The 24,845-nt window shown below is 39.8% G+C and overlaps 1 protein-coding gene across 1 annotated transcript; it reads left to right on the top strand.

Annotated features, from left to right (window-relative positions):
* The first annotated feature begins 4,193 nt into the window (after positions 1-4,193).
* Positions 4,194-23,875, top strand: TMEM273 (transmembrane protein 273). Its single transcript, XM_065746132.1, has 6 exons — positions 4,194-4,292; positions 8,220-8,267; positions 9,092-9,202; positions 10,371-10,395; positions 21,044-21,070; positions 21,753-23,875. The coding sequence occupies exons 1-6, from the start codon at positions 4,238-4,240 to the stop codon at positions 21,805-21,807; spliced, it is 321 nt and encodes a 106-aa protein (XP_065602204.1). The 5' UTR covers positions 4,194-4,237; the 3' UTR covers positions 21,808-23,875.
* The last annotated feature ends 970 nt before the right edge of the window (positions 23,876-24,845 follow it).

Genomic DNA, 24,845 nt, shown 5'->3' with positions numbered 1-24,845 from the left:
ATCTTACATCTACCTCTCCGTGTTGGTAATAGCACTAAGCTATAGCACCCCTCAAGTAAAATAATGAAAAAGATTTTTAAATATATGAGCACATTCCCTCATATTGAAGAGGAAACAGAGAAGGAAAAGAGGAGTATGACTCAAATGTTGAATGGTTTCCTGTAGTATTCCTTAATATAAAGGGAAGAAGGCGCTAAATAACTGGTGCAGGCATGTTTCCTTCTATTAACACACCCAACATCTGCGATTCTATTGCTTGTTGAGATGTGGAATCCCTCCCAGTTGTCCCAGCAGCTCAGAGTCCTGACAGAGGAGGAGATGGAGAAAATAGAAAAGGAAGAGCAGCTGTGAGTTTTCAAGTGTTGTTTCAATTCGTTCCGGATGCCCATAGCAAAAGACCCTCAATTTTTTTGGCAGTAACCAGCCTGAACAAGTACTCCTTGATTTGTTCCATGATGTGAAATGGCACATCAGTTACAGCATGCCCACATATACCAGATAACCTTGAGATTGGCTAAGATCCATTGATACCCATCAAGCCAAGTGCAAAAAACTTTACTTCCTTCTCTTCCTAAAATGACTCCAAGACTTAAGCGTACACTCTAAAAACAGAGTTTGAGACTGGAGAGTGGATGTGTCCAATGATGTACTCTCACTAAGAGCCGCTAAGGGAACAAAAGAATCAGACCAGTGAATCATCTCACCCTGTTTCTGCCTACAGTGTTTAATACAAAGGATATTATCAATGCTGACAGACCACTTGGTGACAGAACATCCAGCTAGCCCCTAAGTTTAGTTTTGACTGCTCACTTTGGGAATTATGTGCACTCCTCTGCATTGGAGATCCTTATTTCTCTTCAAACATTGGATTGCCATTTCTTAAAGTGCATAATTTTTTCTTTGTTTTGCTATCTCTTCTACCTTTCTCATTTCTGTCATTCATGCATGCTGACAGAAAATGTTGACAAAAAAAGAACTGTAACTGGCAGTTACAGTTCTTTATATTGTTACTGTGCTGAAAGTAACCTGAATTTCCTTCTCTCTTCCTAACACTTTAGTTTGCTATGTGTTTTGCCCTGTAAGGACTTAATATCCCCAAATCAAGCAGATAGTCCTATCTCAAACAACCAATGAGAAAACTGTCCCGGCCACATGGGTAAAGGCTTTACAGCAAATCCCTTGTTCAGTTCAGCATCTTCACAATGCTATACCAGTTAAAACAAAAAGGGAACAAGCATTTGCTTGCTCTAGGGGTCTTCTAAGAAGGTCTCTTTCTGAACCCACTGCAACTGCCCTGGGACCTCCCACAATCACTGGCTCCTGCACCGACCTTACCATGCCCTTTTTGTGCAACTGTTTTAATTCATGTTTTCACACATCAGGACAAACTCAGTAGAGAATCAAAGTTTAGCAGAAGGACATAGACTTCTTTTGATCCTCAGATGGAAGAGAAGGAACAGCACTTTAGTGTGCCTCTAATTACAGCCACCATGACAGTTCATACGTGTAGCAATAAAAATAACCATAAACCTACCTAATCATTAAAATAAAGTAAACAACTCCTCTCTGTATCATCATACACAGGTACTGGAGTTGCTAATAAACCAGGAAAAGCACTGAGGCACTGGAGGTGCATCTTCCCTATCTCCACAGTTTCTTAAACAACTTTAGAGGCATATTTTTATTAAGTATATGCAAGGCAGATGATCTTAAACCTCAAAAAGAGTCTGTACAATAATTGTGTGCTCTTCTAATGCTCTCCAAAGACCTATTCAGAGTCCATTCTGAAAGACAATAATATATCAAGAACTTCTGCAAACTTCCTTCTAATGAACACATGCCAATTTGAGACCAAGAATTCTGGCCTCAAAGGACAAAATAACCACTGCTCTTAGTCTCTGGGTGTTTTGCTACTTTATTTCAGAGTGATTCAAAATCTAATTAAATTTCTAAACTCTAATGAAATTACAGAAGAAAAATCATTTAGGATTATATTATATACAATTACTCACAGCTGAAAATTACAGTTAGCCTCTTTCACCAGGGTAGGGTCTCCTGAGAAATCCTTGTTATTCATATAACATATAAATCTGACACTACTCCCACTATTTACAGGTCAAAGGTAAAAGCAGAATTAATTAAACGTATATATCCAGCCCAGTGGTGGAGATGGGTAACAGAGGGTTGGTTATGATGACTGTGCTTGAAGCTACATTTCCCAGTTTGGCCAAGAATTGGAATAAACCTACTCCAAAGTAGGAAAGCATTAAGCCTGGCTTATTCTGGTCAGTGTCCTTCCTCACCAGAGGTATGCTCTGAATGGGAATAGTGAAGCAAACATGCTCAGCAGCGCACAGCCAGCCAACCAAGCTATCTGAAACATTTTGTGGACAACTGGCAACAGGATAAACCATGTAGCTTTAGAGAGTTCAGCCAAACACTCATATTTAAATGCTTAGTTTATTCTCTGAAGTAAGAGACCAATGAGCCAGGCCAGTGGAAAAAAGCAAGCAAGCAAGCAGGATGGTAAACATTCATGTTATTTATTCTTTCCATAAGAGGTTCTCAGGAACTTAAAAGCACAGGATCATTTGCTGATGACATACAAAAACACTGAGAGTTTCTGACTAGGATCCTGATGTCTTTTACGTTCATCTGGTGCAGAAAGTTCTGTTTGGATTTGGAGTTTCCAACTCCAATCCCACATAAAACCATGAACTGCCAGAGAACAGCAGTGAAATACACACGTGCACACCTACACACTCACAATGGGTCAAACCATTAACAAATACTGTGGTTATGGGTACCACATTCAATGAGTTCTGCTTATGCCTCACAGAGCAAAATAAGCCATGAATTGCTGCCACCTCAGAGAGTTCACAGGTCATCTTTAGTTGCATTGTTAGTGACTTAAGAGCTGTACTTCTTGCCTAGTACCACGTTTTCCTTATCCTTTCACAAATACCTGAAAGCCTGTGTGAATCTTCACTCATATCTTGTCAGATAAGCTAAACACTGCCTGTCTGCAGTCATTTAACTGCCAAGGTGACTGTACACTTACAGTCACTAGCATTTCTTATGGCCTAAAATGGCCCCATTAAAAACAGACTTCTGGAAGGAGGGCTTTACAGCTGTAGTTTTCTCAAAAAAAAAAAAAAAAGTTTCATTCAGTCTTCAGATGCAAGATTTCACTAAGAAACTACCTCACCAAGAGGAGGAAAAGGAAATATCCAAGAGATTTTCTTTTAAAACCCTGCACTCAAATTGTTTCAGATTATATTGATTGAAGCAGCTACATGAGATGAAGATAATAGACAGCAAAATATTCAGCTAAAGCAGAAAGGCACACCAAGAATCAACAGGTAAAAGCAATATGGAGACTTTCCAGAGACTGCTGGGTGAGTTGGTGAGCAGCAAATTAGGAAGAGGCCCATGTTTTCATGTCTTCTATCCCTAAGGAACAGATCTGATGTGACCTCAGATGTATGAGCTCATTTAAGAAAATGTGTTAATATTTAGTTGCATGTTTTACTGTCATTTGATTTTGCAACAGGTTAATGTGTTTGAAAATGTGAATTGCATGAAGAAAAAATAAAACAATTTATTTTTTCCCACCACTGTCTAACAAATAAACTTTATTCCTCTCAGAAACATCACCAACCAGTAAGCTGGTGTTTTTCAGTTCCTACCTCACCTGGACATTTTTCTAAGGTAGAAGTGACACTAATGGTTTTATTTTCCTGAAACTCACTTGTAACATATTTGCAGCTGTGTTGAGTTTTTTCCACTCTGTGTTCAACCAAGTACTCTTCTCCTCAAAATATTATAATAGCATAAATTTTGACTTAAAATACATAAAAGTAAGTAGGCTGGCAACAAAAGGTTCCCCTTCTAAGGCAGAAAAGCCGCTTGCACCACACTAGACTTAGATTTCAGCAGAGACCTTGGTTGGACCTTTTCAATGCTGTAAAAATAAATGTTAGCATTTAAAACTCACTTAGAAACAAAATAGCTGAATGTAGCTCTTTTGATCTTCCCCAGAGTATATTTATTTATGATTATTGTTTATATATTGAACTTAAGCCCAAAAAGAGAACTTGTTTGCAGTTTTACTATGCAGGATGTGACTGTTACTTCCCTATAAGCCATGTGATCTGCCTTTTTTTTTTTTCTCCTCTTTCTCCTCTCTTCAGAAGAACTTAATTCAGAAAATTTGGGTGAAAGTCAGAACTTCATAATGGCCTCATTAAAAAGCTGGATGCCAGTCCTAATGACATTTCTACTTCTCTTACGTAAGTGATTATTGTATTTCTTTTCCATCCTTTTAGAGAGGTGCATTTTTCTCCCGACTTTGGTGGGGTTATTTATTTCCCAGACTGACTGCATGTATGTTGTTTACGAATTTGTTTAGAACTCTGATCTTCAGGGAAGGAACCTATGTAGAGTCAGTGAAGAAATTTGCTGGGTCTTCTAGCCCAGATTTCCTAGCTTGAGTGCTAAGGGATCATCCAGGAGACATCCTCAAGTTAAATGTGTGCATCTTTGCAGATGAGATGGCAAAGCTGCTGAGTGCCCTGTTTGGCACAGAGCAGGAAAGTAGTTCAGTGGAGCATGGGAAGAAATTTACCCACACACATGCTACCTACAAGCCACTTTTTGTTCTCTGTGTCTCTCACTTGCAAGACACTGAAACTCCAGACTCGGGATGCTTCTAAAGCTCTCAAGCCAGTGCAGGGCTTGGCCATCCTCACAACTTGCCTCTTTGCTTCATGGTTCCCCAGCTCCATTTTGTGCATGGAATAAGTGGGTCACACAGATAGGAAGCAGCAGCAGAACTCACACTATGATTGGGGCTGAGGTGGACTGTGAGAGAGGAAAGAGCAGGCAGAACCTCCAGGACAGAAATTTCCATGGGTTACACTGATCTCTGAGACATTAGGTAAGGGTGTAGGCACCCTCTGGTGGCAAAATCCTCATTGCCACCAAACAGGCACCCTATGCTGCCCTAATTTAAGCAGAAATTCACAGAAAATTACCTGTCCTTGGAGAATTCCATAGGTAGTTTTCCCCACCTGAAGCATGCAGAGCAGCCATTCCCCCAGCACTCACTCGAGACATGCTCCTGCCTCTGCAAGCAATGTTATCCATAGGTCTAAAGCAGTCCTCAGCCCTCTTATGGTCTTCCTCAATATATGTAGAAATTTGTCACTCTCACTACCATCACTGGCTTTTGAAATCCTCTGAACTTTCCTATGGATGCTCACTAGAGCCCAGAGGAATGAGGCTGTTTGCCACAAAGGACATGGGTAACCAGCTGTGCTTATAGATGTGAAGAGAACGTCAGCAGCAATTGCTCTCTATTACTGACTAGCTATTGCTCAGCAAACAAACGGTGCAAGTCCCATTATTACAGCAGCATTTCCCTGGAGTGAGGAGATGCAGACTCAAGAACAGCAAGAAAGCCACTTTGCAGGGAAAACGTATTGACATGCCTTCAAGTGTTATAGAAAAGGGTGCAGGCAATACCATATCTGTGGGCTTGGATAGAGGGAAGCCTGTCAAGGGCTAGAGGAGTTCCTGTCTCTTTGTAAGAGGGACTCTTATCCTCATCAACTTCTGTGGAAAAGGACAGAGGAGGGAAACCCATTTATATGGATGCCAACAGTGCCCATCTTGAAAAATTTAGATGCAGCTTAGAATTCTACGGCACCAAATACTGGCCAAAATATACTTTTTGTTTAAGTAATGGTGAAATGCAACAGAAAGCACTGCAATGACAGCAGGGTAGCAGGCTCCTAGGCTGCAGCAAGTGAGAATTCACTGAAAGCAGCCACGAGCACAGCAATAAAGGTAAAAAAAACTGCTTACCTTCAGAAGGCCTCAGATATGCAGGGATCTCCAGCAAGATACCCTTGTCTTCACTGCCATCCCTGAAATGAGGTCTGGGAAAGGGTGGATCCTGGGTCTACCCCTTCCCGTCACTCAGGTGCATGCACCCAAGCCCCCATGGGCTGGGCCTGCCTTTATACCAGGTGCTCAATCACTAGTTCAAGCCATGACTTAGCATTTCCTCTACAAATGACTTTCAGCAGCTATTTTAAGTAGAGTCATTGCCTGTAACACCTTCTTTATTGAAGTCATTCCCTATTTGACTCCGGAGTTGTTCAGATACACACTGTTAAATCTTTTATTCTACTTCACCTCTGAGTTTCCCAGATATTTTCTTCCTTCTCCCTTTACTGCTCCAAAGTAAGCTGGCACTGAACCCTGGGCTACTTCAGTGCCACGATGCTAACCACTACCTCCTGCCACGAGGAGGAGAAATTTGAGAGGGAGGAGGGGGCAGAAGGTCATGTGGAAACAGGAGGCAATAGAAGGAAATGAGGAATGAGGTGTGCACGAAGAGAGATAAAATGCATGTTTTTATTATGGCAGGTTATGGGAGATTCAGGTTTGCCACAGGCAAACTGGCCATACAGTATCAGTAAAACCCAGTGGTGTCTCTAACACAAGTCATCTATCCTCACTGTTGTGCAAATGTCACCTTCTGTATGAGTCAGGCACATGAGAGGGGTGAGAAAGCTCCATCAGTTACCTCAAGAGAATGATCCAAAAGTCACTCCAGCAGAGACATCGAGTTCACCTGCAAGGTTCTGTGACCCAGAAGCAAATCTCATTCAGGTTCAGAGGGTCTATTCAAAGGATTGGAGATAGTGTGAACCCTGAGATGAGAGCCATTCAGAAAGCTAGAACCGGGTCTGCAGAGTATTGGGAACCATTGCTGTTGCTGTCCTTGAGGATTGTTCTGATCCATACGAGATCAGAACTGAAGGCAGGACTTGGATCAATCAGCAACATGAATGTCTGTGGGTTGACAGTTATACAGATGATCTTAGTGCTCTTTCTAACCTTAATGATTTGATGACTGCATCAATCCATTTCTTTCCACCTAAAGAAAAACCAAAACAAACAGAAGCCAGCCACCGAACACTCACTCCTCAAAAGCAAAACATATTTAAGGAGCATCCAGTAAATGACATTAAATGTTAATTAAAATCATATTGAAAGTATGAATTGAAAACATTCTCTTTAGTCCTGTGGGTTTTCAGAGATTTCCCTCCTTCCTTTTTAAAAGGAAACTAATAATTAAATCTCAATATATTAAGCTGACCTACATAAAATATTCCATGTAAAATATTATTTCTGCCATAAAACACATAATCTGTCACTAGTTTAATTCCATTAGAAAGCATACATTAAGGTCTATGTATTATGACCATTAGGATAATAAAAGTAATACAATATAACTTTTATTATATTTGAATTTGAAACATTCTTCATATGAGCACAAAGAATAATTAGAGAGGTGGAAGAAAGGTGGCTTTTTTTTAATTATTTTTAATTTATAATGAAATACGTTCACAGGCAAGAGCAAAGAGACTAAAAGAGACTGGCTTTGAATCTGAAAAACCAGGAACTTTGCTTTTAACACCCACAATGTAGTCTTAGTTTTATTTATTTAAATTTCATATTCTATAACTTCGATTTTGGTCATGTTAAACGAATATCTTTGTGGTCATGTCTACAAATGAATTCTTCACCCCTCACAGCTCCCATCTCAAAGCATCATGGGATTTTTTAAGATAAAATGTTTTGTTTCTGTCTGTATAAAATAAATTTCCAGACATCTTGATTATGAAGAAGAGTTTGGAGGAAAAAAAAAAAAGGACTTTCAGCTGAGAATTACAGCTCCCAAAATACATTTGGTTTAAAACACAAGAGGTTTTTTTTAAGCTTCTCTCCATGATTTTGAAGCTTGGTTCATAATTTTGAAAATTTGGGATTAGAAACGTGACTAAAACCAGTAAATAAAAACAAATCTGTTCAGAGCCACCCAATAGATCAGATTTTTCTGACATAATGGCAGAATCCCCAGAGCCACACTCAGATCAAGAGAGATTTTCAGCCATCTGAAAAGCAGACTGAAAGTGGATTCTCTAAAGGGACTAGAATGGCTGGTTGAGTGGTTCTGAGGAGGATTATACTCCTAGTTTAAAAGCAATCCTATTTCTAACATTCATTTTACTGGAGAAAAAATGAAAGCACAGCCACCAAACCTAAAGAAGGCAGAATGACTGATAAACCATTCTAAGTTTTATCCAGGTAGATATAGAACATTTTTCTTGATGTCCTAACAGGCTAAAATATTTATGTTTCAGATTTCTGGAGTGCAAAGGTCTATGCTTCTGGAAACTCAGAGGATATAGGTGAGTTCATGGAAAGATTTTCACTTCCAGATAGGAAAGTAAAAACTTATATATAACAAAAAGGAATGTAAGTAGAAAAATTCACATGCTGCTTTTGTATAGAAAATCATACTCTGGTTATGTGCTTGTACTTTGCCTGGCACAGCAAAGTCTAGCCATGGAACTATGGCCTTAAAAATTGCTTAACTAAATAAAATGAGAATATGGAGGCCAGAGCCAGGAGTAGTACAGATCCTGCACACAAGCAACCCCTCAGAATGATACATAAACATAAGGGTGGACTCTTATGTACACACAGTGTTGCAGAAATCATGATATGCTTTGTAATTTACACTTAAAAATAAATATATAAATCTTCCTAGCAAGGACTCACAAGCAGAGGAGCTGGGAGGGACAGGATGCTGGGGTTGGGAGAAGATGAAACTGTGCACATGCAGGTAGAGGAGGCAGGAATATAAGTCTGGAGATACAGTGTGAAGAGCAGTGGAGGCTATGGAATCCACTTTGGGGGAAAAAAAAAAGTTGCAGCTATAAAGCTCTGCTGAGATCTGGACACACCAAATGCAAAACTTGTTCATTACCATAATACTTCATTGAGTTCCTTCACCAACAGGTTTGCGTGGCTTCATGCTGTGCTGGGGAAGTCTGGTATGTTAGTATTCTCAGCTAACCAGTCTGACTCAGCTGTGTCAGCCCCTTCTGAAAAAGTAAAAAACAATAATAAAAAAAAATAACTTTTCCAACTTCGGGTTACAGTATCTGAAACACAGTTATATTTATTAATTATTGGTGTGTATTCACATGTTTGTTCTCAATTTTTGCAGATTTCACATATCTTATTATAGGAGTTGCTCTGGGAGCCTTTCTAGCAATTGGTTTTATAGCAGTAATAATTTGCATGATCAAAAAACAAATGCTTGACCATGTCTTCAAAGGTAAGAGAAAATACTGATTTCTCATTCAGAGTTCTAGATTTCATTGTGTTCTGATGCAGCAGATCTGAGCTTTGCTGTTAGGAATTGCTTATGTGTTGCAACTCCAGCTTTCCTCTGAAAAACTATTTTTAAAGTGTCTGAAGTGGTAGGGACCCTAGAAATATGGATTCACTTTTCAATTTAACTAACTCAGCTATTTAAAAAGCAACTTTGCAGCTCAGGTTGCACGCAAAGTACCAGATCCGTGTAGTCCATTTTTCAAAACAAAGGAATTCCCCTAAACTTAGCAAATTCCTGCCACATTATAACAAACAAACAAAAAATAAATAGATATATTCACATATATAAATATATGTATATGTGAAGCCATTAATGATCTCAACCAGAGAAATGCTGGGAGAGATCTCAGTGTAGCCAGGCTGCTACAGCATAGGACTGGGAACCACTCATTCACCCACCACATCCATAAGCACTTGCTTCTGTGGCAATATCTTCACATCAGCCTTCATGTAACAAACAAGAAGTGATGGCCCAGCATCCTAAACTATATAGCTTCACTAATTCAGGAGTTTACCATGACCCAGCACTTCAACAGCAGACACAGCCTCTTAGTAAAAAGAACAGCCTCAACTCTCAATGTGAAGCAGACTGAGCTCCCTGAGCCTAGCCTATTGGTCTCCATCATAGCATAGATTCAATTTCATTTACAATAAATGCTGATCTCTTAAAGGGTATTTTTGCAAAAAGACTCCACAAAGACACAAATGATAGTGTAATACCACTTCCTGAAAGACAAACGGCTGATGTTTTCTTTATTGGAAGTACACAGAGGTCCTAAGGGGAAACTATCTCCTTCTAATACTCATCAAGCATCTGCCCTTGAAGTTGTTCCTCATTACACTCTGAGGATGTACTACAAACTCAAAAAAGCTAAAATAAAAACCAAAATAATTTTGAGAAAATTGTCCTGAGAAATTCCAGGTGGAAGAACTGAGAAAGGCTTTAGGAATGCTACGTGGCATTACTAATATCAAAGAGTTTTGCCTCAGAAAGGATGGCTTTGCTTACTTTATCACCTGCTCTAGTTACATCCTCACTGGTTCTGAACAGGCCTATCACCACTCTGTTCCTGATTTCTTAATTAACTCTATTTTCCTGTTCTCTTTAGAGTCAGATGGCAAAATGGATAGAAGGTAAGAGTCATTGCTCCCAGGATTTTCTGAGGTGCAGTGTGATATGCAAACTGTAGTAACTAACACCGCTCTCTTTATGCATGACGCTTCCCTACAGCTGTGATTTGAAAGATAACACAACAGACATGCAGGTCTCTAGAGGACCATGCTACTCAGTATGTCTAGTGGAGCAGCATGGAAAAGGGAAATCCCATTTGACAGGGGTTTGGCATGTAAGAACTAGGAAAAAACACCTCCGCAGGATGAGATTCCTTTTAAAAAGAAAATCCTTCAAAATGCTTTTGATTCTGCATATTTATTTTGTGCTATATATTACAATAACGTTTCAATCCCCAAGCCTCTAAAATGACAACAAAAAACACCAAACCAAAACTGTCAAATGAATCACTAAATGAGAGCCAAAAGCCTTGTTTCATGGGTTCTCTTTGACACTGTCAGAATTTTTCTGTATTTTTCCTATACTGATATTTTCACAAGTGCTTTAGATTAAATATGTATATATAAACCAGAGCAAATGGCTTTGTCCAAAGCTTCCCAGTCAACTACAACTGGACAAGTTTTGAGATTCCCCTTTACCCCTGTTTCTCACAGATCAAGTCACGCACTGATCATTCTAGAAGGGATGCATTTTTGTCCTTTACCTTCATAACCCCTACTCAGAACTAGCAAGACTGCTGTAGGTTTTGAGCACCTAATGGGCTCACAGGTACAAGAGGCAATGCCAGGCTGCTCAGGAGATGGCTGTTTCTCATCCGAGGTCATTCACTAGAGTGGAGATGTGCAGTGAGGAATGCAGCCTGCAAGCTGTCTGTTGGATCACAGTAATCTGCAGGAGTAGATTATGTTTTGTGTTTCTCCAAGACATTTTATAAGTAGAAAAAAATAAATTAATTAATCAGCATTCTCATAAAGTGAAGGCAACAGCTGTTCTCAGTGACCTAAGAAAAGCCCTTTAGCCTCTCTCAGAAAGGTGGATAGAAGTGCTAATAGGCATGTCCCCATCACAGCCGTTCTTCACAGAGGCCATACAACATATGCAGACACTCAGTTGAAGATCAAGGCAAGGACATTCCTTGGGAAAAGTACTTCATTATTTTGCTTGACAGATGAAGGCCCCCAGCCTGGAGCATGTGATGTTTTCCCAGGGAGATGCTTTCACAACATAACCCAGCTAACTGTCGCAAAACCTATTTCCTTCCACATCACAGAGCATTCAATCTATTTTCTTGCAAAGCACTCACAATTTACGTCTATCAACCTAAAACAAATTAAGTCTATCAAGTCAGAAGGCAGAACATCAAGCACCTAGTAAGCTGTTTCTGTTGTGCTAAGGGCAGTATGGACAGCAATGAATGGGAAGGAGCAGGGGAGGGAGAAAACTAAAGCAAAACAGAAACCACAGACACCAGAGTCAAGAGAAGGATGAGAATAGAGAAGGAGAGATGTATCTGAATGAGATACAGATGGCATTCTCTATAAACAGTTTTACACTGAATTTTGTTTAACTGCCATATGGCTGTCTGTTTTGTACGATATTTCTGTCAGAGACATTGTAAGCATCCATGATACCTTCCCTCTGATCTTTCTAAGGGAAGTGACCAACTTAATCATACCAGCAAAATTTAACAACCTTGATGAAGATACACTGACCTCTCAGATGATTCCTCATCTTAATCTGCAAGCAGTTGCTAAATTTTAGAAGTTCCCATTTGCATGTTAAAATTCTGGTCTTTGTGCTGGAAGCAAGATGCAGTTCTTACAAGTTTAAAGACTTTGGGCCACTGACACTGACCACTGAGAAAAACTCACAGTATTCCACAATATTTGGTGGCAAAACCATGCATGCTAAAGATGATGTTCTTCTGTTAAGTGGAAAACAACTAGAAATCCACCAGCTCTTCTTAGCTGTACTTTTTAATCCTATTATAGCACTGAGTAATTTACTAACTCCTTTGTTCTTGTTCACTTCAAGGGACCTATATACTACTCTTAGTGGATTTTAAATGGGTTTTATAAAAGAGATGCTAATCCGAGGAAAAAGTATTGACTTCTACTCATCTTGAGGAAGCCATTGTTTTGTAGTGTAAAAGAGTCAGTACATAACGCAAACCTCAGTAACCAACAAATACATAATCCATTCTTGTTTACCTGCTCTAATGTTGGAATAGCACAACTGATAAAACAGCTGCAGATGATGCAAATGCAGACTTACAAGGAGGATATGAGTGGAAAAAAATCAACAACACTTATCTGTGAAATGTAGCTATTCTTGAGATAGCACCACTTTTTATCAAGTGTTTTATAAACAAATATATGTATCAAGGTTTGTTTTATAAACAAATCTATGCTATTCCACACCTCAACTGATGGAGAACCAGCTTGTTTTTTCACCACCATTACTAAATGCAAACTATCTAGTCACAATCAAAGGGAAATGCAGCATACAAAATCCAATGTCCTATTTCATCTTTTTTCCAACCCTTTAGAAGGGGATCTTTCCACAGGACTCCCATCCATACTGGTGTCTCTTCTTTGTAGGACCCAACTTGAACCAACGAATGGTGGTATATGCCCTTTTTTAGATTTCAACATTCATCATTTAAGTGGTTGAGGACATTTGTATATCTCTAAAAACAAGATGTATGTAAGGAAACTGTTCCTAAGGACTTGAAAAATGAATTTAAAAAATTGCAAACAAAAAAAACTCACAACACATGAATACCACAACCCCTCTGACTTGAAAACATCACTTTCCTGAAAACAATTTTGAAATATCATAGAATCATTGAAGCTGGGAAAGACCTCCAAGATCACCTACCAGGGAAAAAAACCAAGATCAACAGTCCACAAATATTACTCACATTGAATACTTATGTTATAAATGCTGCAGTACTACAAGTACTGTGAATATCCAAAAGAGTAATCAAGCTATATGTTCATTTTATTAGATTTATTTTTTTCTGTAGGTCAAAGGGATAACTTCCCATTCACTCAGGTCAACAGAGACATGATGATTGAATCTAATCTAATTTTCACTGCTTGCTTCAATTCTCTGAGGACTCTAATTCATGGGTTTTTAGGCCAGCGGCTCATCATGGAAAACCCTTTTGATAAAGCAAAGTCCCCTACCAGAAATTACTTACTCCTAGGTTTACTCCAATCAATCACACAGCCATCCTGAGCGATAATTAACCTATCACTCCTTTAGCACTGGAGAGAAGAACTGGTACACCATTTGCAGACAATTTTCTACTTGATTGCTGACAATTTCTCAGGGAAAAGTAAAACAAAAAACACCACCTTAATTCAACTGACAGCGTACTTCTTGAACTCACGTTCAAGAAAATTTTGTTTTAAATTTCACACCATTATATCCAGAAGTACCTCAAGCCATCCTGATGACTGTGGCATACTTAAGTAGGTATCATCCAAAGCAGTGCCATTGTGGCCATCAAACTTAAATCATTCAAAGGAATGCAGAGAATCTCTTTTCATGGTAGAGTCCTGGAACTGAACTCCAGGGAAAACATTGCAAGGTCACATTTTCACCAAAATCAGACACCATTCTCGTGTCACTTTTGATGCTTTCCCAAACCATTAAAGTAGAAGTTTTTCTAGCTGCAAATGATAGCAGAAATTCACCGTGAATAAAGTGGTAAACACTGTTAGTTATTTAAGTCGGGCATATATCACTGTGACTTAATTCATAAGAGGATGCCTTTAAACTCAGTGGAATACTTACTAACACCTGAGAAGAGAAAGAGCCTTGAGGCAAACTCCTGTCAACTAACAAAACAGTAATTTAGATGTCAAGTGACAATTATGTAATGTCCTTTTTTAATTAATAGCTCGTGTCAGTTTCAAATACTGTCTTGGTGTAAGCTTAGTAAATTATAATGCTAAAATTTCATGCAAGTTTAATGTATTAATAAAAATGTCTGAGCACATTTAATGCTAGCAATATTTTGAGTTAACTACAGTGTATGGCAGCCAGATTTATTCTGACAGAAGGAGACAAAGAAAGAGGCATACAGAGACAAGGAGAAAGATGGAGAGACAGAGGACGTGTAGTAAAAAGGAATAGGCACACATCTGAGCCTACTGAAATAGCTAAAATAATCTGCTGCCTCAACAGTCTTAGCAGCATTGTATATCAAAACTCCTCATGCAGCTCCGTGGGTTCTACAGGCTCCTATATAAATCACTCAGTGTAAGATCAGGTTTTAAACACAATGCACAAGTTATTCTGACCTGTGAGGGAGGAGCTTCAGAGCTGCACACACCAAGTGCCAAGCATATTGGTGATACTTTGCTACTCCAAGTAGCATCTAGATGTTCTCGAGTTTTACACTTGATTTCTTCCAAGTAGCTGACTTTTCTTTCCATTGCTGGACTTTCCTTGTGAAACACATGATATGAATGTCAGAGGATTCTTTAAACAGAATGCAGAGGGCTTGGAACTAAACCAAGTACATATTTTAATCTTCTTTTGGATGGAAACACAACTTGGTCTATCATTCTTGAATTATTCTCAGCTGGTAGAGCTCTTCCAGAGGGTTGTAGCAGACCACATCTGTTGATAGGAAAAGCCCTCTTTTTTCCTCATTCTGACCACACAATATCTATGCACTCCAAGCACGAGCAATGCACCTTCTTGCTCATGTCAGATTTTCATAAATAATAGTAATGACAATAAGCAATTTCTAGGCAGTAACGTACATAAAGTCTATAATTAGCAGCAACTCCACAAAAAGCAGTCCTCCTTTCATCCTATACCCTCATGAAACAGGCATAAGATGTCTTTCACCAGCAACAAATCACACAGAGTGACACATGATGACACTGTGTATTCCCCATGTGCACAAAGGCTCACTACAGCTCAGAAATGCAGGACACTGGTCTGCAGCCCACAACCAGTTGCATCTCCAGCTCAAAGGTGTTCCTCTAGGAAGCGAGGTTTCATTTTAGTAACACTTAGTTTCAGCCAACCCAATTTCATTGCATAAAGGGAGCCTGCAGGGATGGGCCTGCTATCCTCTTGCACTGAACATCCCTATTTAACAGAGGCAAATCACAATCGCAGAGTGCAACAAGTGTTTTGTACAAATAGCATGTTACTTTCCAGGCTGCCAGCAATCTGTGATGGGCCTGTAGCTGAACAAACTCTCAAAGCCCCCATGAAATGATAACCTTTGAGGCTGAGACAGAGTTCAAAGTCACGGCTCATTGCTTCCATCTAACCTCCCTCTCTAAAACCAAGGAGAAACAATCATTGCATCTTGAAAGCCATTGTTCTCTATGTTGTTCAACTCCTAAAATATTGCTATGGATTAAACAGGAGGGGAAATCATCCACTTGGAAAATATAAACATCAGAGATGGATGGCACTGCAAAGACAATGAAGCACAAATTTGAATGTTGAGCTACAGCTTCTTCTTCCAGAAGCTGTGTAGGTTATAGAAATGTCTCAGCCTATAGATTTGGGTTAAGAACATTTTCCCATTTTAAAATGTATGGATCTGTATTCAGCTGCACAGACAGGCAGAAATAATAAACATTAACAAGAGCTGACTTCAGTTTCAGAGCTTCCTACCAGTTTTAGAGTTACAAAGAAAGAAAAACGTTCTATTTTCAAGAGGAGAACAGTTCTTAGCTTTCTTTTGATCCAAGTAGTCTGGACTATATGAGCTGCAGAATGCATCATTTGCCAAGCAGGAAGCCAATCAAGTAAACATGAGTCACACCACTGATTCTATTAGCTGAAGTCTGAGCTCAAAAACTTAACTGATTACTTTCTTTTAATGCTCGGGTACTTGAGAAAATCTCAAGGAGGAATCTTTTGGAAAATAGGGCCAAAATTCACAAATCAAAATCTTTAAGTATAAATGCATTTAAAAAGAAGGGACCTTGCCCTTATCTGAATGCGTCATTGGGAATGGGGGTGCACAGGAAAAAAGAATTAAGATCTAGAACACGAGCTGTGCAGGACACTGGGTGCTGAAATGCTTTGCAGTGCCTCAGCCCCTGGATCAGCTATCTGCATGTAACACTATACGTCCAGCCTGCAGGCAGGGAGCGATACAGTCTCAGCCACTCTACTATCCATTGAAATCAAATCTGCTTAAGATGCAAACACATACTGCTGCTGTACTATAGGCAAGTTCACAGGAAAAAGTTCTTGAAATAGCAAGATGCCAAAAATACATCTGCAAAGGAATTCTCTTTTATAGTTACTAACCAGAGTAACTGCGCTGTCTTCTCCACAGAAGATTTTAAAATGAAGGTAAGAGGAAATAGCAGCTGCTATTGGTCGTTTTATGCCATGATAGAGAAATTTTTGTGAATTTCAATTACTTTTCAGTGAAGTAATTTCCTCCAGAGGAAATATGTCAGAGTTAGAGGTGGACGTTTCCTTTGAGCTAATCTGACATTAAAAGAAAATATTTCCCAGTAGTAAGGTGTTTCACTTTTCAGCCAGGAGATACTTGGTATAAGGCTAGTCCATTCTCAGTGTTTCATTCAAGCTGTGGCCTGGTTCAGGATTTGTTCAGACATCTGTGTAGATGCTGCCATTCAAGTGCTATAGTTTCCCCCTACAAGACTTACCTCCACTTCAATGAAGCTTTCTTACACACATTTATGGAGCATCTTGAAACAACAGAATTGAGGCATCAAAAGGAAAAGAATTAGATGTAACTTGCATCTCTGTTTGCCTTAAATTCCCAGTCTCCCAGGCCAGCCCAGCTTCCCTAGAGTCACTGAGCCACATGCATATGTCCTTGCTTTCCTGAAACAAGCCTCTCTTTTCCTCTCTGAGGAATATTAATTTTAAACTATAATGGTCAGCATCCTTTCTTGGGTCTGGAGAAAATCAATCATTCAATAGAATCTTTGATACCTCTAGGGTCAAAGATCAGAAAGATTTCTCTCAACATTCCTCAGCTATATATACCTTGAGCTATTCTTTCATCACTTGTGTTTTCTCCAGAAGACTTTCTCAAATTCATTCTTCAAACAAATGCATTCTTCAAACAGTCAAATCAAGTCAACAGGGTTTTCATAAATCATTAGAGGCTTACAAATAAGAAAAAAGAAAGCCAGCAAAGACATAGCCTCCATAACCCAAATGAGCTTTGCAAAGGAATCTGCTTTACCAAATCAAAATCAATTCTTTGTGTTCTGCTTAGATGATAGTTTCCCTTTGCATTGACACCATGACAAAAAAAAAAAATATTAAAAAAAAAAATCAGCAGCAAACAACTATTGGGGGAACACAAGTGGAAGACTACTTGGTGAGTTACAGTCCACTCAGGCAGGAATGCTTTGGCACTTTGCTAAGGACCAGTACAAACCTGCACAAGATGAGCCCAACCTAGCCAATACACTGGATCAGGTCTGATTCTTTGCTCCAGGCTAGGGATTGGTGAGTGGCTGGTAGACCGAAGGCTTTATTCATTGCAGTAATTCTTTGGGAAAACAAACAAACAACAGGTGTTCTCAGTACGCACTTTGGATCTGAGATTAATGACAAACATTTAAAAGCTACCCAGCACTATAATCATGCATGCTATTGCCAGTAAACACATACAGAAGCAGGCAAAGATGGTCCAAAAAAAAATAAAATAAAATAAAATCCATGTGTATTTGTGTAACTATATTTAAAAAAGAAAGACAATCCTAGCAAAAAAATCTCTCTCTTCTTGCAAATATGTATTTGCAGAAAAAATTATAAATATCCATTCTCTGTTAAGGCAATAGTCACTAACAAATAGAGCAATAAACTCGCTTTTCTACCTGGTTCTTTAACTCAACTGTCTAGCAGAAGGTTGTTCATCTGAACAACCTTGTCAAGTTACTTTTGCTCAGGCTACCCTTTGAATAAATGAAATTAATCTTTATAATTACACATTTCAAAACCAAGGACACTCAGCTTTGCACTGTGCTGGGAAAAGCAGGCTTTAAAAAGCAGCACTAAGACAATTGGTAGGCACTTTCAGGCCTCAGTGCCATTCAGCACTATTCATGAAAACAGGGAATACTACTTATACAGGCACACATACAGAGGCAGAATTATATATATGCACACATACAGCCCAGACTGTTAGGGTTCATTAAATCCCATTCCAGGGTACTTCACCAATGCCAGCTATTAGCCTGATGGGCAGAGCCACACTTCTGGCTATTTTTTGCTCCTTCCTGGCCACTTTCCACATTCTCTGGGAGAGCATCTGCCCTAAGATGCCTGTGCTCTCACCAGATCTGTGGGCTGCATTTGCAGTTGACCTTTCTACAGCTGCCAAGCAGACAGGAATCCTTATTCCTTCCTCCTCCTCTGCACAACTGTTTGAGGCCAGTCTTGAATAGCTCTAAATCATTTGATTGTAAGAGCTGGTAATGAACCTGCTGAGTCAGGAGAACGCTTTCCTGGTAATATTCAAACACCTGTCAAAAGCAATTCCTTCCACAGCCATCGTGGTCTTTTTGCTGGCAAACCTGCTGGTGCCACTGACTGCAGCACTAAACAACTCTGCCTTGCCCTAGAACTGATGCAAACCTGGATAAAGCTCAAAAATGGAAGACCGCTCTCTGTGGGGCTGCCAGCACACACCTGAAGCAACTCCGTCCCTGACCACACCACAGCAGGGCAGAGGGCTCCTGCTCCCAGGGAGCACCTACCCAGTACCCAGGCTAACTCTATCCTTCTGATCGTTGTATACAGACACTCACCTCTTTATTTCACATGCATTTGGTATGGAGCCTGACTGGGTACCACAGCTTTGCAGCCTGGTGTCTGAGTACTGAAAGAAAAGAGGAAGCATCACAAAACGTAACTCTAACTTCTGCCTTGTAGGCTGCAAGTGCCTGGAATTTTGCAGGCCGTTTCTGAGGGGGGTTTACGGAGCCTGAAGGCTTTTCATATGGGTTTAAATTGGGCTTAAATACTTTTCACAGATACCCACAGCTTCAATGGAAAATCTGTATGGACTTGTAAATAGAAAGAGACAGAAAACCACTGGCTGAAAAGTAACTAGAGTAGTTTCAAGTGCATTAAAACACACCTGACTCACTCCCTGGTATGATTTACTGGTACAGAAGAGGCAGAGGAGGGTGGTGGCCAGGAGCAGCTACCCTTTGGTTAGCAGTACTGCCTTACAAGTCTTTGTGAGCTGATTCCCAGGGGTGAGCTTCCATTGCACCCTTGAGGATAGCACAGTGTGAATATGAGCTGCTCCCAAAGATCAGACCATCTCAGAGAAGTCCTGCTCTGATCCCCAATCCCTCCCAGCACAGTTGGGTGCTCAGCTCAGGGAACCAGGCCTACTGCCAATCTGCATAGCATAGCAGCAGCCACTTTCAGTGAGATCAGGCTCCTCAAGGATGGCCAGCACAAGAGAGGCATTGAAATTCTACAGCCAGTGAGGTAAGGCTGGACCATCTTTTGTGCCCCAGCTGGGACTGCCAATTTTCGGAAAGCAGTCTGGAAGCATCAGCAAGAAATTCATTCTCTGTGACTTACCGAGTGCACAGGGCAACGCAGAGAACAGCAGCAGCCTTCTGAGCAGTCTTCTCTGCTCCTCCTGTATGCAGAGAATTCAAGTCATTTAGGACTGGGACGCCAATCTCTTCAGGACAGCAGTGGAAGACAGTGCCTGTCCCAGTAGCTCCCTGACGCTTCCCCCCAAACACAGGCAGGGAATGGGATCAGGTGAGCATCCCTGAACCTAACCTACTGCTGATTCACTCCAATTAGCTCAGATCACTTTGCACTGGCCTCATTCTGCATTAATCAGCTGCTGTGGACAGAAGAAGAGGGGACTTTTTAAAATTTTTTAACGACTACAGCTGCAGAGAGGCAGAAGTTTGTCTAACTTAGTTCACGTGCTTAATTTAGTGTCTTTTTTATGTGTGCATGAAGAAATTTAGACAAGTTCATAAACACCATGTCCTCAAGTCCCTAGCCTCTCCAGAAGGAGCTGGTAGAAGTTCTTAGGAGCAAACTGAAAAATACTGGTGTTTAATTGTGATATCCCAGACCACAGCAGAGCAGTGGAATTACTTTGCCTGTGGAGCACCAGCCTGGTGAAGGCAAGAGGCAAGTTTCAGGAAACTGTGGGTTCTGTATGCTCTCCTGTGGACTTTATGCCCAGTTCAAACTAGAAAGTTGCAGACTAGCTCTTAGCTGTTTCTTACAGATGCACGTGCTTGGTGCAGCACATTTCACATTAGCAGAAAATTTTAGCACAGCTTTCAAAAAGATAGTTGCAATAAAATTTTTCTAAGAGAAGGAAAAAGTTTGAGGCATGTTACAAGAAGTCCATCCCTGGCTGCCTGATGTCCTGTGAGGTATTTCTTTATCAAAATAATCAGAAAATGCTTAAGTAGTACTGAAGGAGGAGGACTGAATGCCATTTCCCCCTCTGAGTCACAAGGTCTAAGAATATAAACAGCTGAGGTCTGCAAGACACGATGAGGTCTTACTTCCAAGCACTGACACTAGATGGAGTAAAACTGAATAAAAGAGTAATGAAAGAGGAAGAGGGAAAAGCTCCTGCATTTCACCAGCTGCAGACATGTTGAAGCTTTGCATATTTATTATGAGGAATGTACTGAAAGTCACTATTAACATTCCGCTCACTGTTCTTTGCAGGTCAAACGTGGGATCAAGCCAGAACAGGTGTGTTTCTGTGTGCACGTGGGGTTTGGGACCATCCACCTGGTTCCTACTGAAATCTAGAGAGCCCAGGTCTACCCTGTGTGGGCTGCAACAAGCCACGCAACTGCCTCATTCTCCTGCATCCAAGCTTCACGCCTAGGACTCTCCAACATAAGGCATACTGCAAGACTGCCTATGTTGTGGCCTGATTGTGCTGCAGTGCAGCTGCTCCATATGAGCAGCCACTGGAGCAGTGAGCTCTTAGTGTTGCAGCAACACTGGAGTACGTGAGCTGCTGCCCATTGACATGAGAAGGGGCCTTAGAAGCAGCCCCAAAGGCAATGATGCAGAGCAATTCTCTTAGCAAGATGCTACCCTAAAGTACCTTGTACACCCCTACCTAGCAGCAAAGAGGGCATCCAGAAGTCACATCACAGTGAAAATCTCACATTCATTCTATTAGCTTGCCAAGGGGAAACAGGTACCCCCAAAGAGACAGACGCATCTAGAAAGGAAAAGAACAAGTGGGAAGAACTTGATGAATGCAATTACAATCCTGATAATAATAGTTCTGTAGAAATCCTGTAATTTTTCTCTACATAGCACCCAGCTCAGCTTTTATAATGATGCTGTAGATATTTTTAGATAAACCAACACTAGAAAGTTATCGTTACCTGTAATGTTGTCTTTTCTTTTTTTTCAGAGATGACACCAACACACCAGAACAGCAAAGTACAAATAAGCAATTTTGCTATTGACAGTTACCTGGTCTGAGAATCAATGGATGTCTCTTGTGCGCAAACAGGAATCTCACCAGCAGTAATTCCTTTCTTTGTTCTTTAATTGAAAGACTAATTGATTGATTGATTACAGGAAGAGCTTACAGTGCATGCTAACTTCCATCACCTGCAACATAATGCCTACAATCCCCAACAGCATGCACAAGAAGGAAATGCATGAGGAAAATAAACAAGATGAGCTCTGCTCATTAACAGATCCTGTTTAGTCTGTGACAAGTGTATGATTGATTTCTAAAATCAATTAAATACGGAGTAACTGAAAAGCTAGAAATACATTTCAGCTGCAGTCACAGTCACGCTCATATTTTAAATCAGGTTGAATTAACTTAAATCTTGTTCATTTGAGGTTGAAGTAAAACATTCAATTCACACTCAAGTTATATTTTTTTAACTTTAGGATCAGTATCCTTTGCTTAACTTTAGATGGTAGTGTTAATTTCAGCTATTTTAAACGATTTGTGGTCAATTACAAGCAAATGTTTTCCATATCTTGCTTTTAGAAAATTAATATATTATGATATACTCCAAACAAAAACTTTTTGGACATCTGGTATTAGATGTTCCATTTCAACTTTCTACAAACAAGCCAATCTACTATTTCCAAAATCCACCCATCTTCATTTTTTTCAGCACAAACAATGCACTAAATTCAATATGAATTCATGAATAGTTTCAGTTTCCCATCCTGTCCATTCTTGTTCTAGCCCTGTCTATTTTGTTCAATTTGTTTTCATCAACACTGCTTTACTTTGTTCTAGTTACAGCCTTCTTACAGTGCAAACAAGAAGGGCAACTCTTAGGCTCAACTCCAGCTTAGAAAATCTTTATCATATTAAAAAGTATGACTTGAAAAACTCACGGATACCAGGTGCCCCCAGCCCAGTAATTAACTTCCAGACTGTGAACAGCCACTATCAGTCCTACATGTTATAGGCAGACCTGATGCCCTGAGTGGCATAGAGCCAAAACACTGTCAGAATAGAAATATCAAAATTATGTTTCTATGAAGAAAATATTGTACTAAATTCTAATTGAAACTGAAGTGATTTGGATGTATTTTTGTTCTGACCCTAGCAAGCCAGGTTATTTTCTCCAAATATACAAAGGGAACCTTATTACTTAGATTGTAATTTTTTTTGCATGCTTTGAACAAGAAAATGTAAGGCTTATTTCAGAGAAAAGTGATATATGGGAATAATTTCACTGGATTCCCTAGGTGTCTGTTACCCACTTCAGTACCAGTGCAGTTCATTAGTAGCATTTGCTAATGGATAAACTAAAGCAGTAATGTGATACTTGCCAGTAATTGTGTGCGTGTACATGTGTAAGTGAATAAACCATCTTGTAAGGTATCTGTTAATTGATTTGCTTCCTTTAGTACCGCTTTAATTAAGACTTGGAAAAGAAGAGAGCATGTGGTTAGGGAGGGAAGCTATTACCTTCCCTTATTTGTATGAACAAACATTTCTTTTGCATCGTTTCAGTACTCGACAGGAAATAAAGATGAAAACAAACAAAAAAGGGTAAGTTACAAGCAGTAGAAGAAAATGGCCTGGAGAATTACAGTTAATATTCTCAATCAGGAAAAGGCACTGGGCTGGAAAATACATAAATCTGTTCCATGTGATGTAAGAGAAGAGCCAGATTCAACTCCTCCCAAACAAAAAAGGATGGCCAATTTTCTAACAATCAAAAGAGTTGAAATCTGAATCTTCATTGGTCTCTCACTCTCATGGCTGTAAGTGATGAATCAAACATTTTAGTCAGTTTTGTTTGTTTATTTGTTGTTGTTGTTTATTACAACTACAATTAAATACAAAAGAATTAGATTATTACAAATCCTTTTAGTAGCTAATCCCAATTGGGAAAACATAAACAAAGGAAACCTATCAAACCTGCTTAATAAAAAGATGTTTATACTCACCTACAAAGAGAAATATGAATGGAGAAAGGACCAAGAAGTGTAGTGCAGTATGATTACATAGACCAGGTTTGGAATACTGAGTGTCTGCTAATGCAGAATCATATAGTCACAGAATCATTAATGTTGGAAAGGACCTCTAAAGTCATCCAGTCCAACTATTGACACATCCCCACCATGCCCACTAACCATGTGCCTCAGTGCCTCATCTCCACTATTCCTGAACACCTCCAGGGACGGTGACTCCTCCACCTCCCTGGAAAGCCTGTGCCAATGAATCACCCTTCTTTTGAGAAGAATTTTTTTCTAATATTCAACCTGAACCTCCTTGAAAGAACTTAAAGCCACTACCTCTCATCCTAAGAAGAAACAAACAGTTCTGATGCAGGCTTGTGAATATCACGCTCTACACGCAAGGAGTACTAGAATAGCTGTCCTAGGTCAGAATAAAAGTTCACCTTCTCCAGCAGCCTCTTTGCCACAGAGGCTAGTAACAAACGTAACAAATGTCTGCAAGAAATCTAGGATTGTAAACACATGCCTCTACTTTCCTAGAAGATACTGCTGGCCTCCAGCATGCTGCTGCTTAGCATCAGTAAGCCAAAGGAGATGCTGTTGAGTTTGATAGCTTCAGATGCACTTTCTTTCCACTGTCAGAAGTAGTGGATTCCATAAATATATATATATATATATATATATATATGTATATATACTAAAAAAACAGAGGCCTTTGCCCTCCCTGTCACTACATCAGTGTATTTGCATAGCCCCAACTCCCACAGTGTGAAATCAATTCCCAAAATCCTAAGAGGGCATGGTCACAATTTATAGAGAGGGGAAATGAGACATGGAGGTGCCAAAGTGCTGCGCCAAAGGCCAATGCAGCTTCAGCAGAGCAGAGAATACAGACATTTTCCAGGTCCAACGTGGGAGACCTAATTATTATTATTATGAGACCATCATTCTACTTTACTGCTGCCTCCAAGAAAAATACCACTTTTGGAATGGTTAGGTGTTAAGTATTTCACCTTATTGAATATTATTGGTCTTGATTCTCATATTTCAGGCTTTAAGC

Source organism: Cyrtonyx montezumae, unplaced genomic scaffold (genome assembly GCF_038088225.1).
Source record: "Cyrtonyx montezumae isolate F1298 unplaced genomic scaffold, pur_monq_1.0 scaffold_4, whole genome shotgun sequence".
In the NCBI taxonomy this organism is placed as follows: Eukaryota; Metazoa; Chordata; class Aves; order Galliformes; family Odontophoridae; genus Cyrtonyx; species Cyrtonyx montezumae.
The sequence above is the reverse complement of the archived record's forward strand: the minus strand, read 5'-3'. Positions and strand labels throughout refer to the sequence as shown.